This window comes from Mangifera indica, chromosome 15 (assembly GCF_011075055.1).
Source record: "Mangifera indica cultivar Alphonso chromosome 15, CATAS_Mindica_2.1, whole genome shotgun sequence".
Classification (NCBI taxonomy): domain Eukaryota; kingdom Viridiplantae; phylum Streptophyta; class Magnoliopsida; order Sapindales; family Anacardiaceae; genus Mangifera; species Mangifera indica.
This window is the reverse complement of record NC_058151.1, coordinates 5,578,851-5,597,329: the sequence shown is the minus strand read 5'-3', so window position 1 is coordinate 5,597,329 and position 18,479 is coordinate 5,578,851. Positions and strand designations below refer to the sequence as shown.

Here is an 18,479-nt window from a genome sequence, read left to right as displayed (position 1 = left end):
TGTTCTTTTCTCAAATGCATTACTTCTCAGCAGTATTTTGATCATTTCAGCTCACATACGGTTGTGCTATAACTATACATAGATAGTCCATATGTCTTAGTTGACTGCTCATTGGTTTATGACATCCAATGATCACTAGAACCCCAAAAATCTAAACCTGAATCTTAGCACTCGTGCATATTGTCGTGTGTCAAACACCACAAGATTGTGTGTCAAGTCTAAAATTCGAAAGAGCAACCAATACTAAACCCTAACTTGAGCTCTTTATGTCTTTCTAAATTCCAAATATTAGAACCATGAATATAGTCTTTCCTTAACCCCATTAACATACCGTAACTTCACATATTATAAGTAAAGTGACAAAATCACTCAACATAGCCAAAACATAACCTTAGTCATAGAATCATGGAAATCACAAAAATCAAACTAAAATATGCCATAAAACACAACTTAATGATGACTATGGCTAGACAACTATCAACAACAACCAAACATACGACCCCCAATTCAATATCAAATATGCAGAAATGAAAAATAAATATATAACTACATTATCACATATCTTATAATCAATTCCCATAAGAGACATAATCATCAATAACATATCCTCAATACAATATATTGTTAACATCAGTTATCATTATCTAACTACACAAAGACATTAAAATTGTCTCTCTAATGGCATAAGGAAGAGCATATCCTATTTACCACTTTTTTTTCACATACCACAATACATAAGTGAGCCTTATTCTTTCAAGATTTTATCTTTTATATATCATTAGAATTTGGCTACAGATTGCTAGAAGAAAGTTAGATGATCAACCTCATAACTTTCTCTCTTTAAACAAATTTCGTGCGTTTTAGGGTTGGGAAATAATATCCCCAAAACACAATGAATGTGCCTTTTATAAAATTGAAATGTGTAATGCCACACACGGGTGTGTACTCCTTTGTACACAACCATGTGTCACATAATTTGAATTATACACAAAATCAATTTTATCCTACTGATGTGATGATGACACACGGGTATGACCTTTCTATACATGATTGTGTATCACCCAAAACTTATACTTTGACTTTTAAATCACCATAAATCATTGATACATCAATTAAGCTCATGGCTAAAGACTATTTTGCCTTCGAGGTGTACCTGTAGGTGTTACAAAGAGTTAAGATTTCATTTATATTCCTATATGAACTTGTAATTAACTATATGTTTTTTAGATGCTTATGATGTAATGATGGTTGATTATCCTATTTGACCCTACTTCTTCTCTTGAGATTGATTAAATGTGTAAACATTGAATGGATGTCTACTTTTGTGGCACTCGGTTACTACAAACCTTTTAATTTTTATGACAACCAATTACTCTACAAATCTATCTCTAGAGTTAAATATCTAGGTTTAATGAATGTAGGAACTAATTTTGCATCTATCTCTTAATAGTCTATGTGAACCTATACATATATATGAAGTTAGGCCTTTGACTAAATGCAAGATATGAATTGTTCATCCATTAAATCAAAAACATCATCAAGTAAATATATTGATAATAAAAATAAAATATTACAAGTTCATGGAGATTGAAGGATTCTTCTTAATCCTTGGATAATGGGTTTAATCACTTAGAGTCATTGCAAAAAGTATAAAAAGAATATTAAAAAAAAAAACTCATAATTATTTTAAGAATTAAATTCAAAAAAATTCTCAATATTGAACGACTAAATTTGTCTGAATCTTTCTTGTTATCGTTGAGTGCAATCACATTGGCTACATTTTACATTCAACGTAAATCTTGATGGTTTGTAGAAATTCAAAAGAATGAAAATGAGGCATTTGTTGAAGTCGTCATGCAACAAATCTGCTTTTTATATCCAAGGTTAGAAGCTTGCATGAATTTAGGAGTTTAGGATTGTTAAGATTCTCTAAATCTGCACCAAATCTGTTTCTTTCTAGTATCCATATTCAACTCTTGATAGGACTTGTATTCCTTGGGCGCTATAGACTTTAGTGTTCTAATACACTTCGACTATCTTCATTTTTCTTTAATTCTTCTTCTGAGTTTCCTTATTTCACCTACATTTCCTAAAAAGAGAGGAAATATGAACCACAACTGTCACAACTCAAACTATTGCCATTCAGACAGTCATATATGTACTTAACAACCATTAAGGTCTCGAAGCACTAATATTACTTGAATCCCATAGGCAAAACCATGTAACCTATCTCCAATAATGTAGATGTAACACCTCAAAGAATCAATAGGTCTTTTATTTGGTTGCCATGTGACTGAGGGCTTTGGCTATGAAATGAATGAGTGAAGGAAACTGAATACAAATAAATAAGCATAACTATGAAAACATGATCTAGACACTTGATGTGTGAATGTTATCACCTAAATAGGTCTTTTAAATTCAAAGCTTGATTTCTTCTTATTTTCACATTAGTAAGGCAAGACAACTATTTTTTTCTTCATTTGTTCATGCTTTCTCTTTTTTCTCTCTTTTGCTCTTTTTTTTTTTTTTAAAATCAATAGCTTATCTTGGTTTACTTTCTCCCATAAACTAATTTTCTTGTATACTCAGGATATTCTCATAAATGTGCTCATTTTTGGTTATAGACTTTCCTCTTTGGATGGGTGAAAGTCATTTATGTCTATTACTTGTCATCAATCATATACCCATGCAAAAGGGTAAGGCTAATTTGTATCTTAGCTTGGTGGGTAAAAGTGGATTACAAGGAAAATATATTTGCATGGCCATTTATATATATGTAACCAACACTTAACGAGCCAACAAATAGTTATAATCATATGCGAGATAACAACAAATTGTATATATGATAGGCTATTTAGGTTCTAAAAGAAACAATGCCTATATCATGTTCTTTTTGGTGCATGTAACTAGGATTTTGCCTCATAAGGTTATCTGACAAGTTCTATGACTCGTAAGACACTAGGTAATATACTTAAGTATGGATAAACTCTCTCTAAGTTGGCATAAAAAGCTTAAGAAGTTGGTCACAAGTAACCAAATCTTGGCAAAAAATATTAATCTTGGACATTCCTTACCAATCTCAAACATTACTTGTATTCTTAGCCCTTCAAGGTTAAAAAAGAAAAGAAGAAATTGTTATTGAATAAAATTTTTTGATTGTCTCACTCTTTAGGCTATCTATGATCTATTGATTTATGTTGGCAAAAATAAGTTTTTCTTAAAAATTTTAACTTTGATATGCATCTATCATACGAGTTATATTGATTGCTAATACGAGCGTGTTATACAACTGTCTTAACCTTACATGGTGGCCTTGAATTCTCCAATATCCAGTCCCTTATAAATTGAAAAGGGCATTAAACTAATACTAGCTTTTAACTCACACAATGCCTTATTCTGGAGTATTATGCTACATTCTTGAGATAATGTAACTAGTTCAAACTCTTCCAACTTCCTTTAGTTTGATTTACATATGCAAGCATCTGAGTAATTACTTCTATGAATGGCATGTTCGAGTGGATTTGCTTGAATACCTCAAGGAACTTGCCAAATTGATGATTTACTTTGACTTCTAAAATTTCTATAGGAAGGCAAGGCAGTATGGTATTTGTTCTGATAAATTGATTTCTTTCCCTGATCCAACACTCGTATTTTTTATTTTTATTCTACTTATGCTACTAGCCTGTTTATTTTTCTCCTCTTCTAATAATGAGATTGACTTTTCAAAATCTAATGTGACTATCTCAGACTTTTCTCTATCTTTGATTCCTTGTATTTGTTTCCACTCCTTGTAATTATTGTTAAGGTAATACCCTAGAGCCAATCATTACAATTATATTTTATGTAATCCTTGATATTTAATTAATAAATATAGCAATTTTATTATCCTATTTCATTTATGTAAATTAGATAATTGTCTAGAGCATAGTTGAACCATGATGATGGTATCAATGCTTAACACCTAATCATGAGAACCTTATATGCACATAAGGTGACTATTCATAAAGTTTAGTAAATTGAGTTATTCCAGTTAATTTTTTAGTTACATATTTTTGCACGTATTTAATATCATGCATTTAATTTCTCTGTTTTTAATTATGAGATTAAATAGTGTATGCCTCTTTAGTCTATATCTTGTGTAAGGGTATGTTCCTAGAGAGGGGTGTTACATTTATGGTATTAGAATATGATTTTGAAACCAAAAAGTGTTAGGTCTTAGTGTGTCTGAAAGTGTATAAGAAAGTTAAGTAAAGAAGGTAACCTCTCGTGTAAAGGTGACCACTCTTGCATGTCTATTATTATAAATATATTAAACCTGCATTAATTTAAGTGATATATTTGCCTAAATCATGATTTTATTTCAAGATAAGGAGATCTAAGAGGCTAATCAGAAATGTTTCATAGGTCTCTGATTAAGGGAAAAGCCAAACTGAAGTTTAGGGATAAGCTTTCAACGCATCAACAACACCAACAGTAGACATTATTGCTATCATACAGATGGTAAAGGTAAGACAAGAAAGTAATATAGAGTGTTAGACACTCAATTTAAGCCTTACCAATGTTAAAACAATTGTTGAGTTACTATCCAATAAGGCAGAATAGGCATGAAGGCATTGATAGTCAAGGTAGTGGGTGGTAGCAAAGGACAAATTCATCCTATTTATAATTTGGCAGGTGGACACCAACCCCCTAATTTTAGAAGTAATTTAGCTTTAAGAGAAGTACCAATTAATGAATGGTTGGAGGTAGTGGAAGATATCATATGGTTATTCACTATGACAGATGTAGAGAAGATCTAATATGCCAATCTTCTTTTAAAAAGAGATGTCAAGATATGGCGGTAGATTTATATAAGATCTACCAAGTTTCTAAGATGAGTTAAGCTAACTTCAAGTAGGTTTTTGAAAAGGAATATTTAATAATAGATATCCTATATATGAGGGCCAAAGAGTTCATCAACTTGAATTAGTGCAACATGTCAACCAAAGAATTCTCTACCAAGTTGAATGCCCTAGATAAGTGCATTCCAAAAGTAGGAAGCACAAACATGGGCAAGATAGAGATTTTTTTTAAGGGACTTAGGTCAAACATTGCTAAGGATGTTGTGATAAGAGATTATGCCCTCATATCCTATTTGAGGCCTTGGGCAGAGTATTGAAGTTAAAAGCCATAAGCTAAAAGAAGGCTAGAGAAAGAAAGGTACTAGATTAACCCATGCCAATAGCCTTAACCTATGAGCAAGGTTAGGTAATGATAGATGGTAGCCAAAAGAGTAATAGTTGAAAATGTGGCAACAAAGATTTTAGAGGCAAAAGGTTTTTCTGGTTTAATAATAATAAAAGGAATTGGAAGGGTAAGAAACAGAAGAGAAATGATCAGTCAAGACATGATGATCCTTCTACTTATTGTAAATATAGACAGAGGCATACCGATGAGTGTTTAGCCTGTTAAGGGTATGTTATAAGTGTAAGAAGTTTGGCCATTTTGCTCGAAAATGCACAATAACAATAACACAAACCCTTATAGACTAGATAGTTGGAGAAGGACAAGCCAAAGTATATATAACTACTCAGACTTATGTTAAAGCCAACTCGACAGTAGTGATGGGTTAGTTAATTTTCCATTCTTGTCTTTTATATGCTTTGATTGACTCTGATGCTATAAATTGTTTTGTTACAAGTAGCATAGTAGAAAATATATGACTAGAGTCTACACTAGTCTCGTAGATCAATATAAAGATGTTTGATGGAGACAAAGTCTATAATACTCACATTTTAATAGGAGAGACAATTTCTTTGGGAGACTAAGAGTTGGTCGTATACTTGATAGTGATAGATATGCCATATTTTGATATGATATTCGATATGAATTTCTTAAGCAAATATGGGGTAAAGATTGATTGTAGAAAAAAAAAAAGGTCAGGTTCACCTTAAATGGTGGTAGGGAGTTTACTTTTGGAGAAGGCCAAGTTTTTAACATGATAATCAACAGTGTTAAGATTGAAAAGATACTGAGTAAATGGTGTATAACATATTTGGAGCATATAGTAAACAAGTCAAATAAAACAGTCCTAGGTGTAAGAGATACTTTAGTGGTGTAAAAATTTCTAGATTTGTTCCCTAACAGTCTTCTATGGTTGGCACTAAAGAGAGGTGGAATTCAACATAAAGTTAGCTTTGGGCACAATGTCAATCTCAAAGGCACTATACAAAATAGTCCCAATTGAACTATAAAAGTTGAAGAAATAGTTGCAACAATTGTTAGATAGTGACTTTATTAGACTAAGTCACTCACTATAGGGTAAACCAATCTTATTTATGAAAAAAAACATGAATCAATGAGGATGTGCATTGACTACTAAAAGTTAAACAAAGTGACAATGAAGAATAAATACCCACTTCTAAGGATAGATAGCTTGTTAAATTAGCTTAAGAGTGTTTTATGGTTCTTCAAGATTGACTTAAGGTCAGGATATCATCAGGTTCGGGTTATCAAGCAAGATATACCTATGACTACTCTTAGAATGAGGTATGGGTATTACAAGTTTGTGGTTATGCCTTTTAGGTTAACAAATACCTTAACAATATTTATAGACTTAGTGAACAAGGTGTTCCAAGATTATATAAACAAGTTTATAGTGGCGTTCATAGATGACATCTTGGTATACTCTAAGATTCAAGAGAAACATACATAACATCTGGGATTTGTGCTACAAAGGTAGATATAGAGGTAATTGTATGTCAAGTTTTCTAAATGCAAATTTTGGTTGGACAAAGTAGTTTTTCTTGGATATATGGTCTCAGTAGATAGTATCTTGATAGACCTTAGTAAGATAAAGGTTGTATTAGAGTAGTAGAGGCCTAAGACAGCTAAAAAGGTAAAAAGTTTCCTTAGATTGGTAGGATACTACAAGTTGTTTGTAGAGGGTTGACTCATAGGTATGTTTCTTTCAGATAGTTTGATGTCTACGAGTAGAGTTTTCAAGAGTTGAAGTAAAAGTTGACATCAAGTTCTATTTTGAATTTGCCAATAGAGGGCAAAGAGTATGATGTATTCATAGATACCTCATAGTAAGGGTTAACAACATTGATGATGTAGAAAGGAAAAGTCATAACTTATGCCTCTTACTAGTTGAAGGATTATAAGACCCGATGTATGACCTTGAGTTGGCAGTCATCATGTTTGTACTAAAAATATGGTGACATTATCTATATGAGATTAAAAGTAACATTTACACAGATCACAAGAGCCTTCAGTATTTCTTTGCCTAAAAGAAGTTTAATATGAGGTAGAGATGATGGTTAAAGTTGTAAAGAATTATGATTATGAGATCAAATACCACCCATACAAGACCAATGTAGTTATAAATGCTTTGAGAAAAAAAATAATTTTGTCTTAGATTACAACTCATTGAGAGTTACAACAAGAATTAATGAGAAAGCAAATATAGGTAATCATAAGATAATTAATAGGTTTACAAATTTAGTCAACCTTTTTGGATGAGGTCCGTGTGACCTAAGTGTTAGATGATTGGTATGTTTAGATGAAATAGAAAGTCACCAAGGGTTTTGAGGTATATTTCAATATGGTAAAGGATATCTTGAAATTCAAAGGTCAAGTATGTGTTCCTCGAGATCAGGGTTTGAGGGATAAAATCCTTATCGAGGCATATAATTTCCTTATGCTACCTACCTTCAAGATTTAAAAAGATCATTCTTGTGGTCTAGAATGAAGAATGATATAACTGATTTTATGGCTAAATGTTTTGTGTGTCAGCAGGTCAAGGTTGAGCACCAGATACCATCAAAGTTATTGTAGCCTTTTAACATTATAGAGTTGAAATGGGAACATATCTTGATGGACTTAGTGGTTGGTTTGTTGAAAATGGAAAGATTTACCAAGTTGGCATACATTATTATAGTTAAGGACACCACAAGTACAAATAAACTAGGTTAGATATATGTTAAGGAAATAGTTAGATTCCATAGGGTACCTAGGATAATAATATCAAATCAAGATACTAGGTTTGTTTTAGCTTTTCAATAGAGTATACAAAGGTTTTTGGATGCGACATTAGCTTTTAGTATGACCAGTCATCCTCAGATAGATAGACAGATAAAGAAAGTCAATTAAGTGATTGAGGATATGTTGAGGGCTTATTATTTAGATAAAAGAGCGAACTGGATAAAAAGGTTATCGTTAATAGAGTTTGCAAAACAAAAACAATAATCAAACAACTATCAAGATGGCTCCATGAGGCACTATATGGTAGAAGGTACATATCACTGTTGCATTAGGATAAGATTGGTAAAAGGGATACCCTGACTTAGACATTGGGATAGAGATAACCTCGAGAATGATAGAAGATGTCATGCTGATAAGGGAAAAGATGAGACAATTTCAAGATTGTCAAAAGAGCTATTTAGATAAAAGAAGATAAGATCTTGAGTTTGAGGTGAGTGATAAGGATTTTGTTAGAGTAATCTTTTACAAGCATGTCATGAGGTTTGATAAGAAAGGGAAGTTAACACCAAGATTTGTGAGACCATTCGAGGTATTGGAATGTGTAGGTAAGGTTACTTACTAGCTTGCGATGCTAATGAGCATGAATCACATTCATAATGTGTTCCATGTGTTATTGTTGCATAAGTATATCAGTTACCTAACTAATGTACTAATAGTTTAGGATATTGAGCAAGAGGATAACTTGATGTATGAGGAGCATTTGGTTTATATTCTTGACAAATGGGTCAATAAGCTCAGATGCAGACATATTCCTTTAGTCAAGGTTTTATAGAGGAATCATATAGTTATGAAGGCCACATGAGAGGTCAAACAGGATATGAGGTAGAGGTTTCCATAGCCTTTTGAGTGAATTATAAGGATGAAATTCATTTAAGAGGAGAGGATTATAAAACTTATAAGTAAGCCTAAGAGCATTTTGGTATTTTTCCCTTGTATTTATTTGAGTTTAACAATAAGTTTTCAATTGGGTGCACACCTACGTATCTTGGTATACATGGTCATGTTTCATTAGTGAAATTTGAATTTAAGATAAGATAAAGATCGCGGTTTAATCAGAAACTGCCTTAATTGTATAACGTCATACATGCCCGTGTATATCTTATGCACGCCTGTGTATCACGTTCAATAATGAAAATAAAAAGGGGCATTTAACCTAACTTGTGTTATTTTGCATACCCGAAGTGCACCTTAGAAAATAGAGGAGAGAGAAAGAGAGGAGCTTTGGGTCATTGTAGACTGGAGAAGAACCACTAACTAGTGGAAAAGCCATATCCACATAAAAGATAAGCTTATTGTTGGAATGCAAATGAGTAAGGTGTTATTTCATGGTTTAAAGATTAATGGATTCAGCTTAGTTGATCTATTCTATGGAGTTTATGATTGGCTACGAATTTTCTGTGACAATAATAAGTGTATCAAGTAGTTTTTGTGGTTAAAAGATACTTGTATCAAGTAATCTTCTTTAACTTGGATTATATACATTTGAGTACGAGTTTCCCTGATCTCTCTAATTATAATTCATAAGATTCATTTATTCTACAATAGGGCCAATAAGAAACTAAATGATCATATTGTATTATAAGTTTATATGTCCTCGCCCACATATCTTACAACGAAATGTAGTATCTATTGCCTTTATATCCAACTTTTCCAATCTTTTTGTTAGGGCACTAGTTTAGCATTGGCTATCGTAATAGCATTCTATCATAAGCTATTTGTTGCCATTTTCTCTATCAATTGTAGAACATCTTTTATGGCCATCCCTACAAAAAAAAAAAAAAACCATTGGTTGCAATGTCCATATTACTTTTAGCTTATCCTGATAACTGATTGTAGAAAGTTTGAATGATTAACTAGTCCAAAAGGCCATGATACGACAACTATCACTGAAGATCTTTATATCTTTCCCATCCCTCATATAAAGTCTCATTTTCTTTTGAAGCAAAAGTCGTCATATCATTTCAGATTTAAACTGTCTTCCTAGGTCGAAAGAACTTAGTCAAGAAGGCCTACGATAGGGCTTGCCATGTTGCAAATGTTCTTAAAGGCTTTGAATACAACTATATTGTTGCTCGATCTTTGAGCAAAAAAGGGAACAACCTTAGCTTGATAGCCTCATTTGGAACATCATTTAGCTTGAACGTATCTCAGATTTGCATAAATCTAGATAAGTGTGCATGTAGATCTTCTACTGTTGCTCCTTTGAATTGATTTTTCTTGATCATTTGAATGATGGACAACTTAATCTTGAAGTTTTTTTGCATTGATAGGTGATTTGACTATGCTTGATAAACTGTCCCGAGTTGAAGGGATTGTATAATCCCAAAGTGCGTGGTGCTCGTTTTCCATCTCTGCTTCTTCTTATACTTCTATTTGTTGTTGTTCATGTTTGTTCCTTCTTAGGTTCCTATGAGTCTTCTCAATCTCGGAGTCAAAATCTAATGTCCTATACTCTCTCGATCTAGTCATAAAATAATTGTTTCTTGCAAAATAAACATGAATGATTAATTCTAAAAAAGTTATAAAATGACAAAAAGAAAAATTGTTTACAAGAAAATTTAAGAAAAATCGTAGTCTAGCAGAGAACGAATTATTTTACTATCAACTAATGCCTATTCCAAACAACAACACCAAAACTTGTTATGTCTCACTCGCAATTGTATAAGTCGTTAGGTAATACTCAAGATATTGATTTTATAGAGATTAGGAGCTAACTACTAATTCCTTATGGAAGGAGAACATTTGAGTGAAAGCACCAAGGAAGAGTAATAATATAGAAATATAACTCACCCAAAAATAATATAGAAATATCTTTCAAAATGGTAGATGAAATAATTATTTTTAAACAATTGTTGCTAATTTTTGAAAGATTGATTTCAGGATAAGAGAAAACATCTTGTTAATACCAAATTCGACATGAGATTTTTGGAAGAATAAGCCTTGACACATAAATTTTTGGGCTAGTCGCTCTTTGTTGGTGAATATATGCATAGTTAATAAATATGAAAACGAAAGAAAAAAAATATAGGAATTATATAGATATAATATGACAAATAGTAAAAAATATGTTTGAAAAAAGGTCATAAAATTCATATTTGAAAAAGATACAAATTGTGTATATACATGTTTAATATGACATATTATTAATAATACGGTTTTAAAAAATATGATAATATCAATAATAATTTTAGCATTTTTCATAGATTTTCTTGTTAAAATCAATATAATAGTTTAAAAGTAAAATATTTAATTGATTATTAAATCTAATATAACATAATATATAATTAAGATTTAATCATTACAAAAAAAATCATTTCATGAATTTTTTAATCAAATATAAAATATCAAATTGACTATTAAACATATTTTAAATTATCATTTCATGAATATTTTATCAAATCATCAATAAAATATTATAAATTATTGATGTTTGAGTTAAGAAAATTAAACATATATAAAAGATCCATAAAATATATTTATAGTGTTATTGAAAATATAAAATATGTGTTCAAAATTTAGATGACAAAAAACTTAAGTTTTTAATTTTATATAATTATAGTATTATAATAATTAATAAAAAAATATAGAAGAGATTTTGTATTTTAAAAATTTATAAAAAAATAAAAATATATACAACGATCAAAATATATATTTAAAATAAAAATATATAAAAAATATGTTTAATATATTTTAAATTTAAAAATTTAAAATGACATATTAAATGCCTGAATAATAATAGACAATTTCACTTTTAACTGACTGAGAATATATGCACGTGTCCTCGAGTGTTCACTTGAGGACGATTTTTGACCGCATTCAAAAGAATTAAACCTTTATAAGCGGCAGAACTTGGACTGAAGTTGAATATTAGTCCAACCCAATCAATTCTCGCGGGCGTGAAAATCAGCCAACGGATCACAACTAGCAGTACAAAACATCGAAGGAGGGCGCGTCACCTCAGCCTTTTTGTACAGAAATGGGAAGCACGGTGAGAAACGCAGAGAAACTGGTTGAGAGATACATGAAAGGGAATGACGCCTCCCATGATGCATCTCACGTTTGGAGGGTCAGAGATCTCGCCCTCTCTCTTGCTAGAGAAGAAGGACTTTCTTCCCACCCTGACTCCATGGAAATTGTAAAACCCTTTTTTTTCTTAATCTTTAAATCCTACTAATTTGACTACATTATTCAACTTCAACTTTAACATTCCTTCCTCTCCTCGTTTTTTACTTTGTTTAATTTTGACAGGTAGAGCTTGCTGCACTTCTCCATGATATAGGTCAACTCTTTACTCTGTTAGTTATAGCATTTACGATATTCGGTACTTATTTGATTTTAATTTTTAAACACGATTATGTCTGCTCCTAAATTTGATGGGTAGTGATGAGGGACTCAGTTTATGCGGTAGAATAAAAGTACAGCATATTCATAGAAGTAGTGAAAATCTTTTTGTTTTTTTTTTTTTTTGTCACTTATAATATCTAAACAACCTGCAGAAGACTTTGGTATAAGATAACGCAAATGGAAGAAGAAGATTTAAGTAGCTAACCACAACTAGTTTGGGATAAAGGCTAGTATAGCGTTGCTTATGCTTTAATGGACTTATATCTTTTCACTAAAACAAATAAGGAATTCTTATTTGAGTACTGATTATGCCAAACTTGAAGACATTCTACATTACCTTGTTGTTTGTCATCCCATATGCATATAACTGGTGATCTTTATTCATTCTTAATCATTCTGGGTTACATCTTTTCTGGAATTATCTTTCTACATCAAACTTTTCACTCACTTATATACTGGCTTTACTATAACTGTAAGCTTAATTCAGAGATTATTCTTTTGGAATGCTTTTCATTGCTATCTTGCTTATTATATATTATTTTCAAATGGCTTTTTATTGAAATTGTACATAATCTCATGTATTGGATTCTTGTTGCAGGTGACTACAAGTACTTGAGGTTTGTAGTTCTTTTTTTTAATGTTTGGTTATATGTCTTGGCTCTACCCCTTTGCATGTCATTACTCTTGCATCAAAAAGTGCCTAAATATTTATGTACTGTCTATTAACTAGCTTTTGGTATGAACTGGCTTTTGAGGCTAGACAAGATTGTGCAAAGAACTTTTATTGGTTAATGATTTAATACTACATAATGTTTGATTACAAATTGTTCATTTATTGTGAGCTATATTCTTTATCTAAATTACTCTTCATATAGTGTCACTACCACCTGACACTCACATTCCTGTCCAAGAACCATGTGATTGAAGGTTTTTTTCTTAATAAATTATAGTATCTGATTAACTGATTTCTGCATCCCTTCCCTTTGCTCTTTTTTCTTTTTTATTGTTGCTTATTAACCTTTTTCTCCTTTGAATTCTCTGTTGATCCCATTTATTAATCTTCCTGATCCAACTTTGGCATGTAGAGATCTCTCTGAGGAGAAGATTGTTGAGGAATTTCTTGAGGAAGAAGCTGTAGAAGAAAACAAGAAGATAAAGATACTAAGCATCATTAAGAAAATGGGTGAATATTTTACGTCTTTCTTTTATAGCTTTCAGCTTGTAAGTTTACTATTAAATCTGATGAGTTATGCATAATTCCACCTGCTCAACTTGTTAAATTTATAGAATTTGGAACTCTTCATATGCATGTATTACAATTTTGGTTGCATATTCTGAGGATTTGATAGTAAATCATTATTAATGTATTTTCGTGGAAAAAAGATGAAATTATCACCTGTTATTTGTTGAATTTTTTTTTTTTTGCTCTATCTCTTTATTTCTGTTATCTTTTCTCCAAATTATCTTAAGTTTCCAATTTTACACACTCTTGCTGTATTTTTTTTATTTTTTGTTTTTCTTTCAAGAATCTATATAAGGAATTCACTTTCATTCCTTCTCTTAATAATGTGCCAATAGTTAGAAGTTGTACCCTTATTGAAGGGCGTATTGTGGTGAAAACTTGGAACTTGTCTGCCTGCCTGTAAAATTAATCATTTTCCATTGCATATGGTTGTCTGTTTTCTTCCCATCTCCAAAACCTTCCTCTTCTTCTCTCACTAATCATGTTTGTACATGAAAATAGAAACACACCTCATGTATTAGCAAATTTTCTCTTGGATTTGTCATTACTTCTAGATGTTGAAAAGAAGTCATCAAAGATTTGTTTTCATGAAATCATATATAACCTCACTCACAACATACCAATTTTGTCCGCAAATTTGTCTTTTTCTTCTTCTTCTTCTTCTTTAGAACAAAATTCTTGTTGGCTTACATTGTTGTTTCTTTTGTTCATTTAGTATATCTTGAACTTTAATTCTTGATTGATGTCTTGATCATTTTTCCCTGTCCTGCTCACCTCAAGTTTGTCTTAGGTATAAAATTTAAAGATTTCTCTATTTAAGTTTGTGGAATTCATGTCTAATTTCCATTTGAATTCAGAATTTTGTTTAAATTATTCTATAGTTTTCTATTAAGTTTGTGAGAACAAATTTAGTTATATCCTAGTTTCTATTACAGACCTGGAGTAGACTGACTCAATTGAAATTGCTGCTGCTCTCAAATGGCCAAGAAACTGATGAAGTTTTGGAGTGCTGCAGATGTATTTATGTATTTTGGGTGATAAATTGTAAAGCAAACGCAAAACACAGCATTGAAGTAAACTGAACTGAAGTTGTTTTTTGATGTAATGGATTTTTTTGAGTAGTTTTTCAATAACAGAAAGCCTTACAAACTCAGACTAGTATCATCTACAAAACATGCACAAAATATTAGAGAAATCAACAACCAAAACATAATCCGTAAGCCAACTTTCGAGAGGCTGGTTCTCTCCCTTCCTTCCACTTCTTTTCTTTTTTTCTTTTTTCTCCCCTTTTTCTCCACCCCAGGTCCCTTTTTATCTTTCCCTCTCCACTGCTCTCTCCAATCCAGTATTGCCACCTCATTCTAAGATATCTTTGTGGTCCCAACTCTAGCTGAATGTTCTGATTTGTTGGCTGCTGTGGCGCTGCATGCTCCCCTGTTAGGTGCCTGCTCTCTGCTACATGTTGTCCTGCTAGATGAGTGTCATCTGGTGCTGCCCCAACCTTGCCACTTGTGCTCCGTTTTCCCTTGCTTCTTCTCCTCTTCACATAAACATGAACTGTAACAGTTTCCAGGATATATTATCACAAAAATGAATGATCCATTTGACATCCACCATACTTGTACTGTCTAGCAATGAAATGGTTGTCTTTCAGCTAAGCTTTTTGCTTGTTTTGTGTGCTCGGGAGAAACTTACATTTGTTTATAGCCAAAGTAGTTTTACTTACTGTGTACCTTCTCTACTTTTCAGGTTTCAAAGATGAACTTGCAGGGGTTGCAAGTGGTGAATTTTCTCTAGAATTTGGGGTGGTGCAAGATGCTGACCGTCTTGATGCAATTGGTGCTATTGGTAATTTTTGGATTAAAATTAAATAAAATTTTTAACCAAATGACCATGGTGCTTGCTATGGTCTTTCAAATTTAAATTAATGACGAAGGCTGCCAGAGAAGTTTAGCTTTTTATAGGGAAATTATATGATGAAATGGATCATTATATATATGGCTTTTTGGTCTTCAGAGGCCCAGAAGATTATTTCTGGTCATGGGATAATAATATAATAATGGATTCAAACTTCTATGGACTACAATATTTTTATGCCAGCTGACTTGCAGAAATAAATTTCTGACATTATAATGAAAATTTTCCCATTGACTCTTTTTCTCTAAATGCAGTTGTGTTTTTTTATTTTGCATGGAAATAATTTTTCTTTTTAAATTTATTGTTTTAGTAATATAAATACTTGATTTAGTGAAAATTTACTGCAAACTGTTGTAGTGAATGGGAATGACATTCACATGCAGATAAACTCTATGTTGGCCTTCAATTTCAGGGATTGCTCGATGCTTTACTTTTGGTGGAAGTAAAAACAGAGTCCTTCATGATCCTGCCATTCAGCCACGTTCAGATTTATCCAAAGATCAGTACATGAAGAAAGATGAGCAGACAACTTTGAATCATTTTCATGAGAAACTTCTCAAGCTGAAGGATTTAATGAAAACAAAGGTAAAAACACTAAGTTGATTGTGTAAAATTATGCAAGGCTTCGGTTGTTTGCACTTGTTCTTATTTTGTCCCACATATTTTGAATATGCTTTTACGAAATGACATCTTATTAGATTCACAAAACTAGTATGTAGAACTTTTACAATAATTTGGGTCTGAGCATTGTTCACAATACCAGGCTGGTCAGAGGAGGGCTGAGAAAAGGCATATGTTCATGGAGGAGTTCTTGAAGGAGTTCTACGAAGAATGGGATGGGAGAGCTTAAATGCTGTAAACCTGTTAGTTTTCCCATACTATGTCATTCCTAGGACTTTTGGTGGGAAAATTGCTGGAAACTTGCTTGCCTTTGCAGCAAATTCCATAAAAAGATTTGTTATGAGAGTAATGCTCAACTTGAGTAGGGAAGGGATGAAATATTATATCATTGAAGCATTCTATATTGACTTTGTTATGAGTTCAGATAATATAAGATGTAATATGAAATATAAATTCTTGAATGAGCTTTGGAATATCTGCATAGAAGAATTTAATTGGGATTAATGTCTTCTTTCTTTCATGTATGAATGGTAAGCGCAAAAATCTTGAACTACATACTTGGATTCTTCTAGTGAACCGGTAAAGCCATGGAGTGATACATGAACCAGAGTCTTTAGAACATATAAAGCCAAAGCATATTAAATTTATACTAAAACAACTTTATTATAAGGCGCCATTGATATGTTGATGGGAAAATGAGATGACATGCTCTCAAGAATTACATTTGGTAGATAATGTAATTGAGAAAAGCATGGATAAATTGGAACTTTTGTAAGCACAACAGAATGACTGTTGGACATTTGACCATCATGTTATTTGTCATCAAATTTTGACACCTATTATTTTTGGCTTATCAAAAAATTTTTACCATCATCAAATCCAATGAAATTCTATTAGTTTCAGAGCGTAATTTTGCCAAAAAAAAAAAATAATAATAATAATACAATTTTGTGGATATTTTTTTCAATTAAAAAAACAACCTTTAATGAATTGATCTGTTGGTTAGATTCTTTCACCGGATCCTTACCACTTCAACAATGTTATCTAACTCTTTACCTATCACAGATTCAGAGTCAACAGTAACTAAGAGAACTCCTAAGCCAATTTTGTACATGTTCAAAATAGGGATGACAACAAAACTCTTAAAAATGAGTCTTCACCATAAATTGAACAATGCATCTATTTAGGAAACAATATGTGTTCACATATGGAAATGTTTGAAACATGTAGATTAGTTTCAGTATTAGTTTTGTATTAGCTTTTGAATAAACATTTTATATTCCAAGCTTCTCTAAAAACTTTATTTTAGTTTCAAGGCTTATACCTTTTGGATATCCCTTTATATTATATGAAACAACATTTTGTTTGTTTTATAAATCTATAGTTATTGAAAATGATGCTTCGGTAGTTTATTCTGAATTCATTTACAAAACAATATTTCATTTAATTAAATGTATAAAAGAAAAATCCTTTATGTTATGGCATTGAATATTGGGATATATCTCTATGGAGAGAATTAAAAGTTTAGTGGATGATGAATTACTTAATACTTTAAATTTTACTGATTTTGATACTTGTGTGGACTGTATAAAAGGAAAGTAGACCAACAAGTTAAAGAAAGGTGTCAAGAGGAGTTCAATTATATTAGAGATTATATATACAAATATTTATTGTCCAAATGTGGACACATAAAGTAAGAAATACTTCATTTCATTCATTAATGATTTTTCACAATACATGAATCTCTATATGCTACATAACAAGAATGACCTACTAGATGGATTTAAGGTTTTCAAGGTAGAAATAGAGAAACAACGTAGAAAACAAATTAAAGTCATGAGATTCAATAAAGATGAAGAATATTATGATAGATACACTCAAGATGATAAATACCTAGTCTATTTGTAAAGTTTCTTGAAGAACATATAATTGTTGCCCAATAAACAATGTCTGGATCTCTAGACCAAAATAATGTAACAGAACAAAGAAACCAAATTTTATTGAACATGGTGCAAGGTATGCTTACTAACTCTAAACTTCCAATATCACTATGGACTAAAACTCTTAAAATGATAGTGTATATATTGAATTGAGTTTCAACCAAGGATGTTTCTAAAATGCCATTTAAGTTATTTAAAGTTTGGAAATTGAGTTTCTAAAATATACACATTAGGGATGCTCATTTGAAGTATGAGTTTATAATTTACATGAAAGGAAATTTGACTCAATGACTGTAAGTTACATTACATTAGATATGCCAAAAGGTCTAAAGGTTATAATTTTATCATTCATCGCATAACCTTAGAATAGTGATATCGAGAAATGCTTT

The 18,479-nt window shown here is 31.5% G+C and overlaps 1 protein-coding gene across 1 annotated transcript; it reads left to right on the top strand.

Annotated features, from left to right (window-relative positions):
* Positions 1 to 11,878: 11,878 nt before the first annotated feature.
* LOC123197223 (uncharacterized protein YpgQ) lies at positions 11,879 to 16,623 on the top strand. The gene is made up of 7 exons (XM_044611408.1): positions 11,879 to 12,160; positions 12,274 to 12,304; positions 12,968 to 12,986; positions 13,455 to 13,552; positions 15,362 to 15,460; positions 15,942 to 16,114; positions 16,293 to 16,623. The coding sequence occupies exons 1-7, from the start codon at positions 12,002 to 12,004 to the stop codon at positions 16,377 to 16,379; spliced, it is 666 nt and encodes a 221-aa protein (XP_044467343.1). The 5' UTR covers positions 11,879 to 12,001; the 3' UTR covers positions 16,380 to 16,623.
* Positions 16,624 to 18,479: the final 1,856 nt, after the last annotated feature.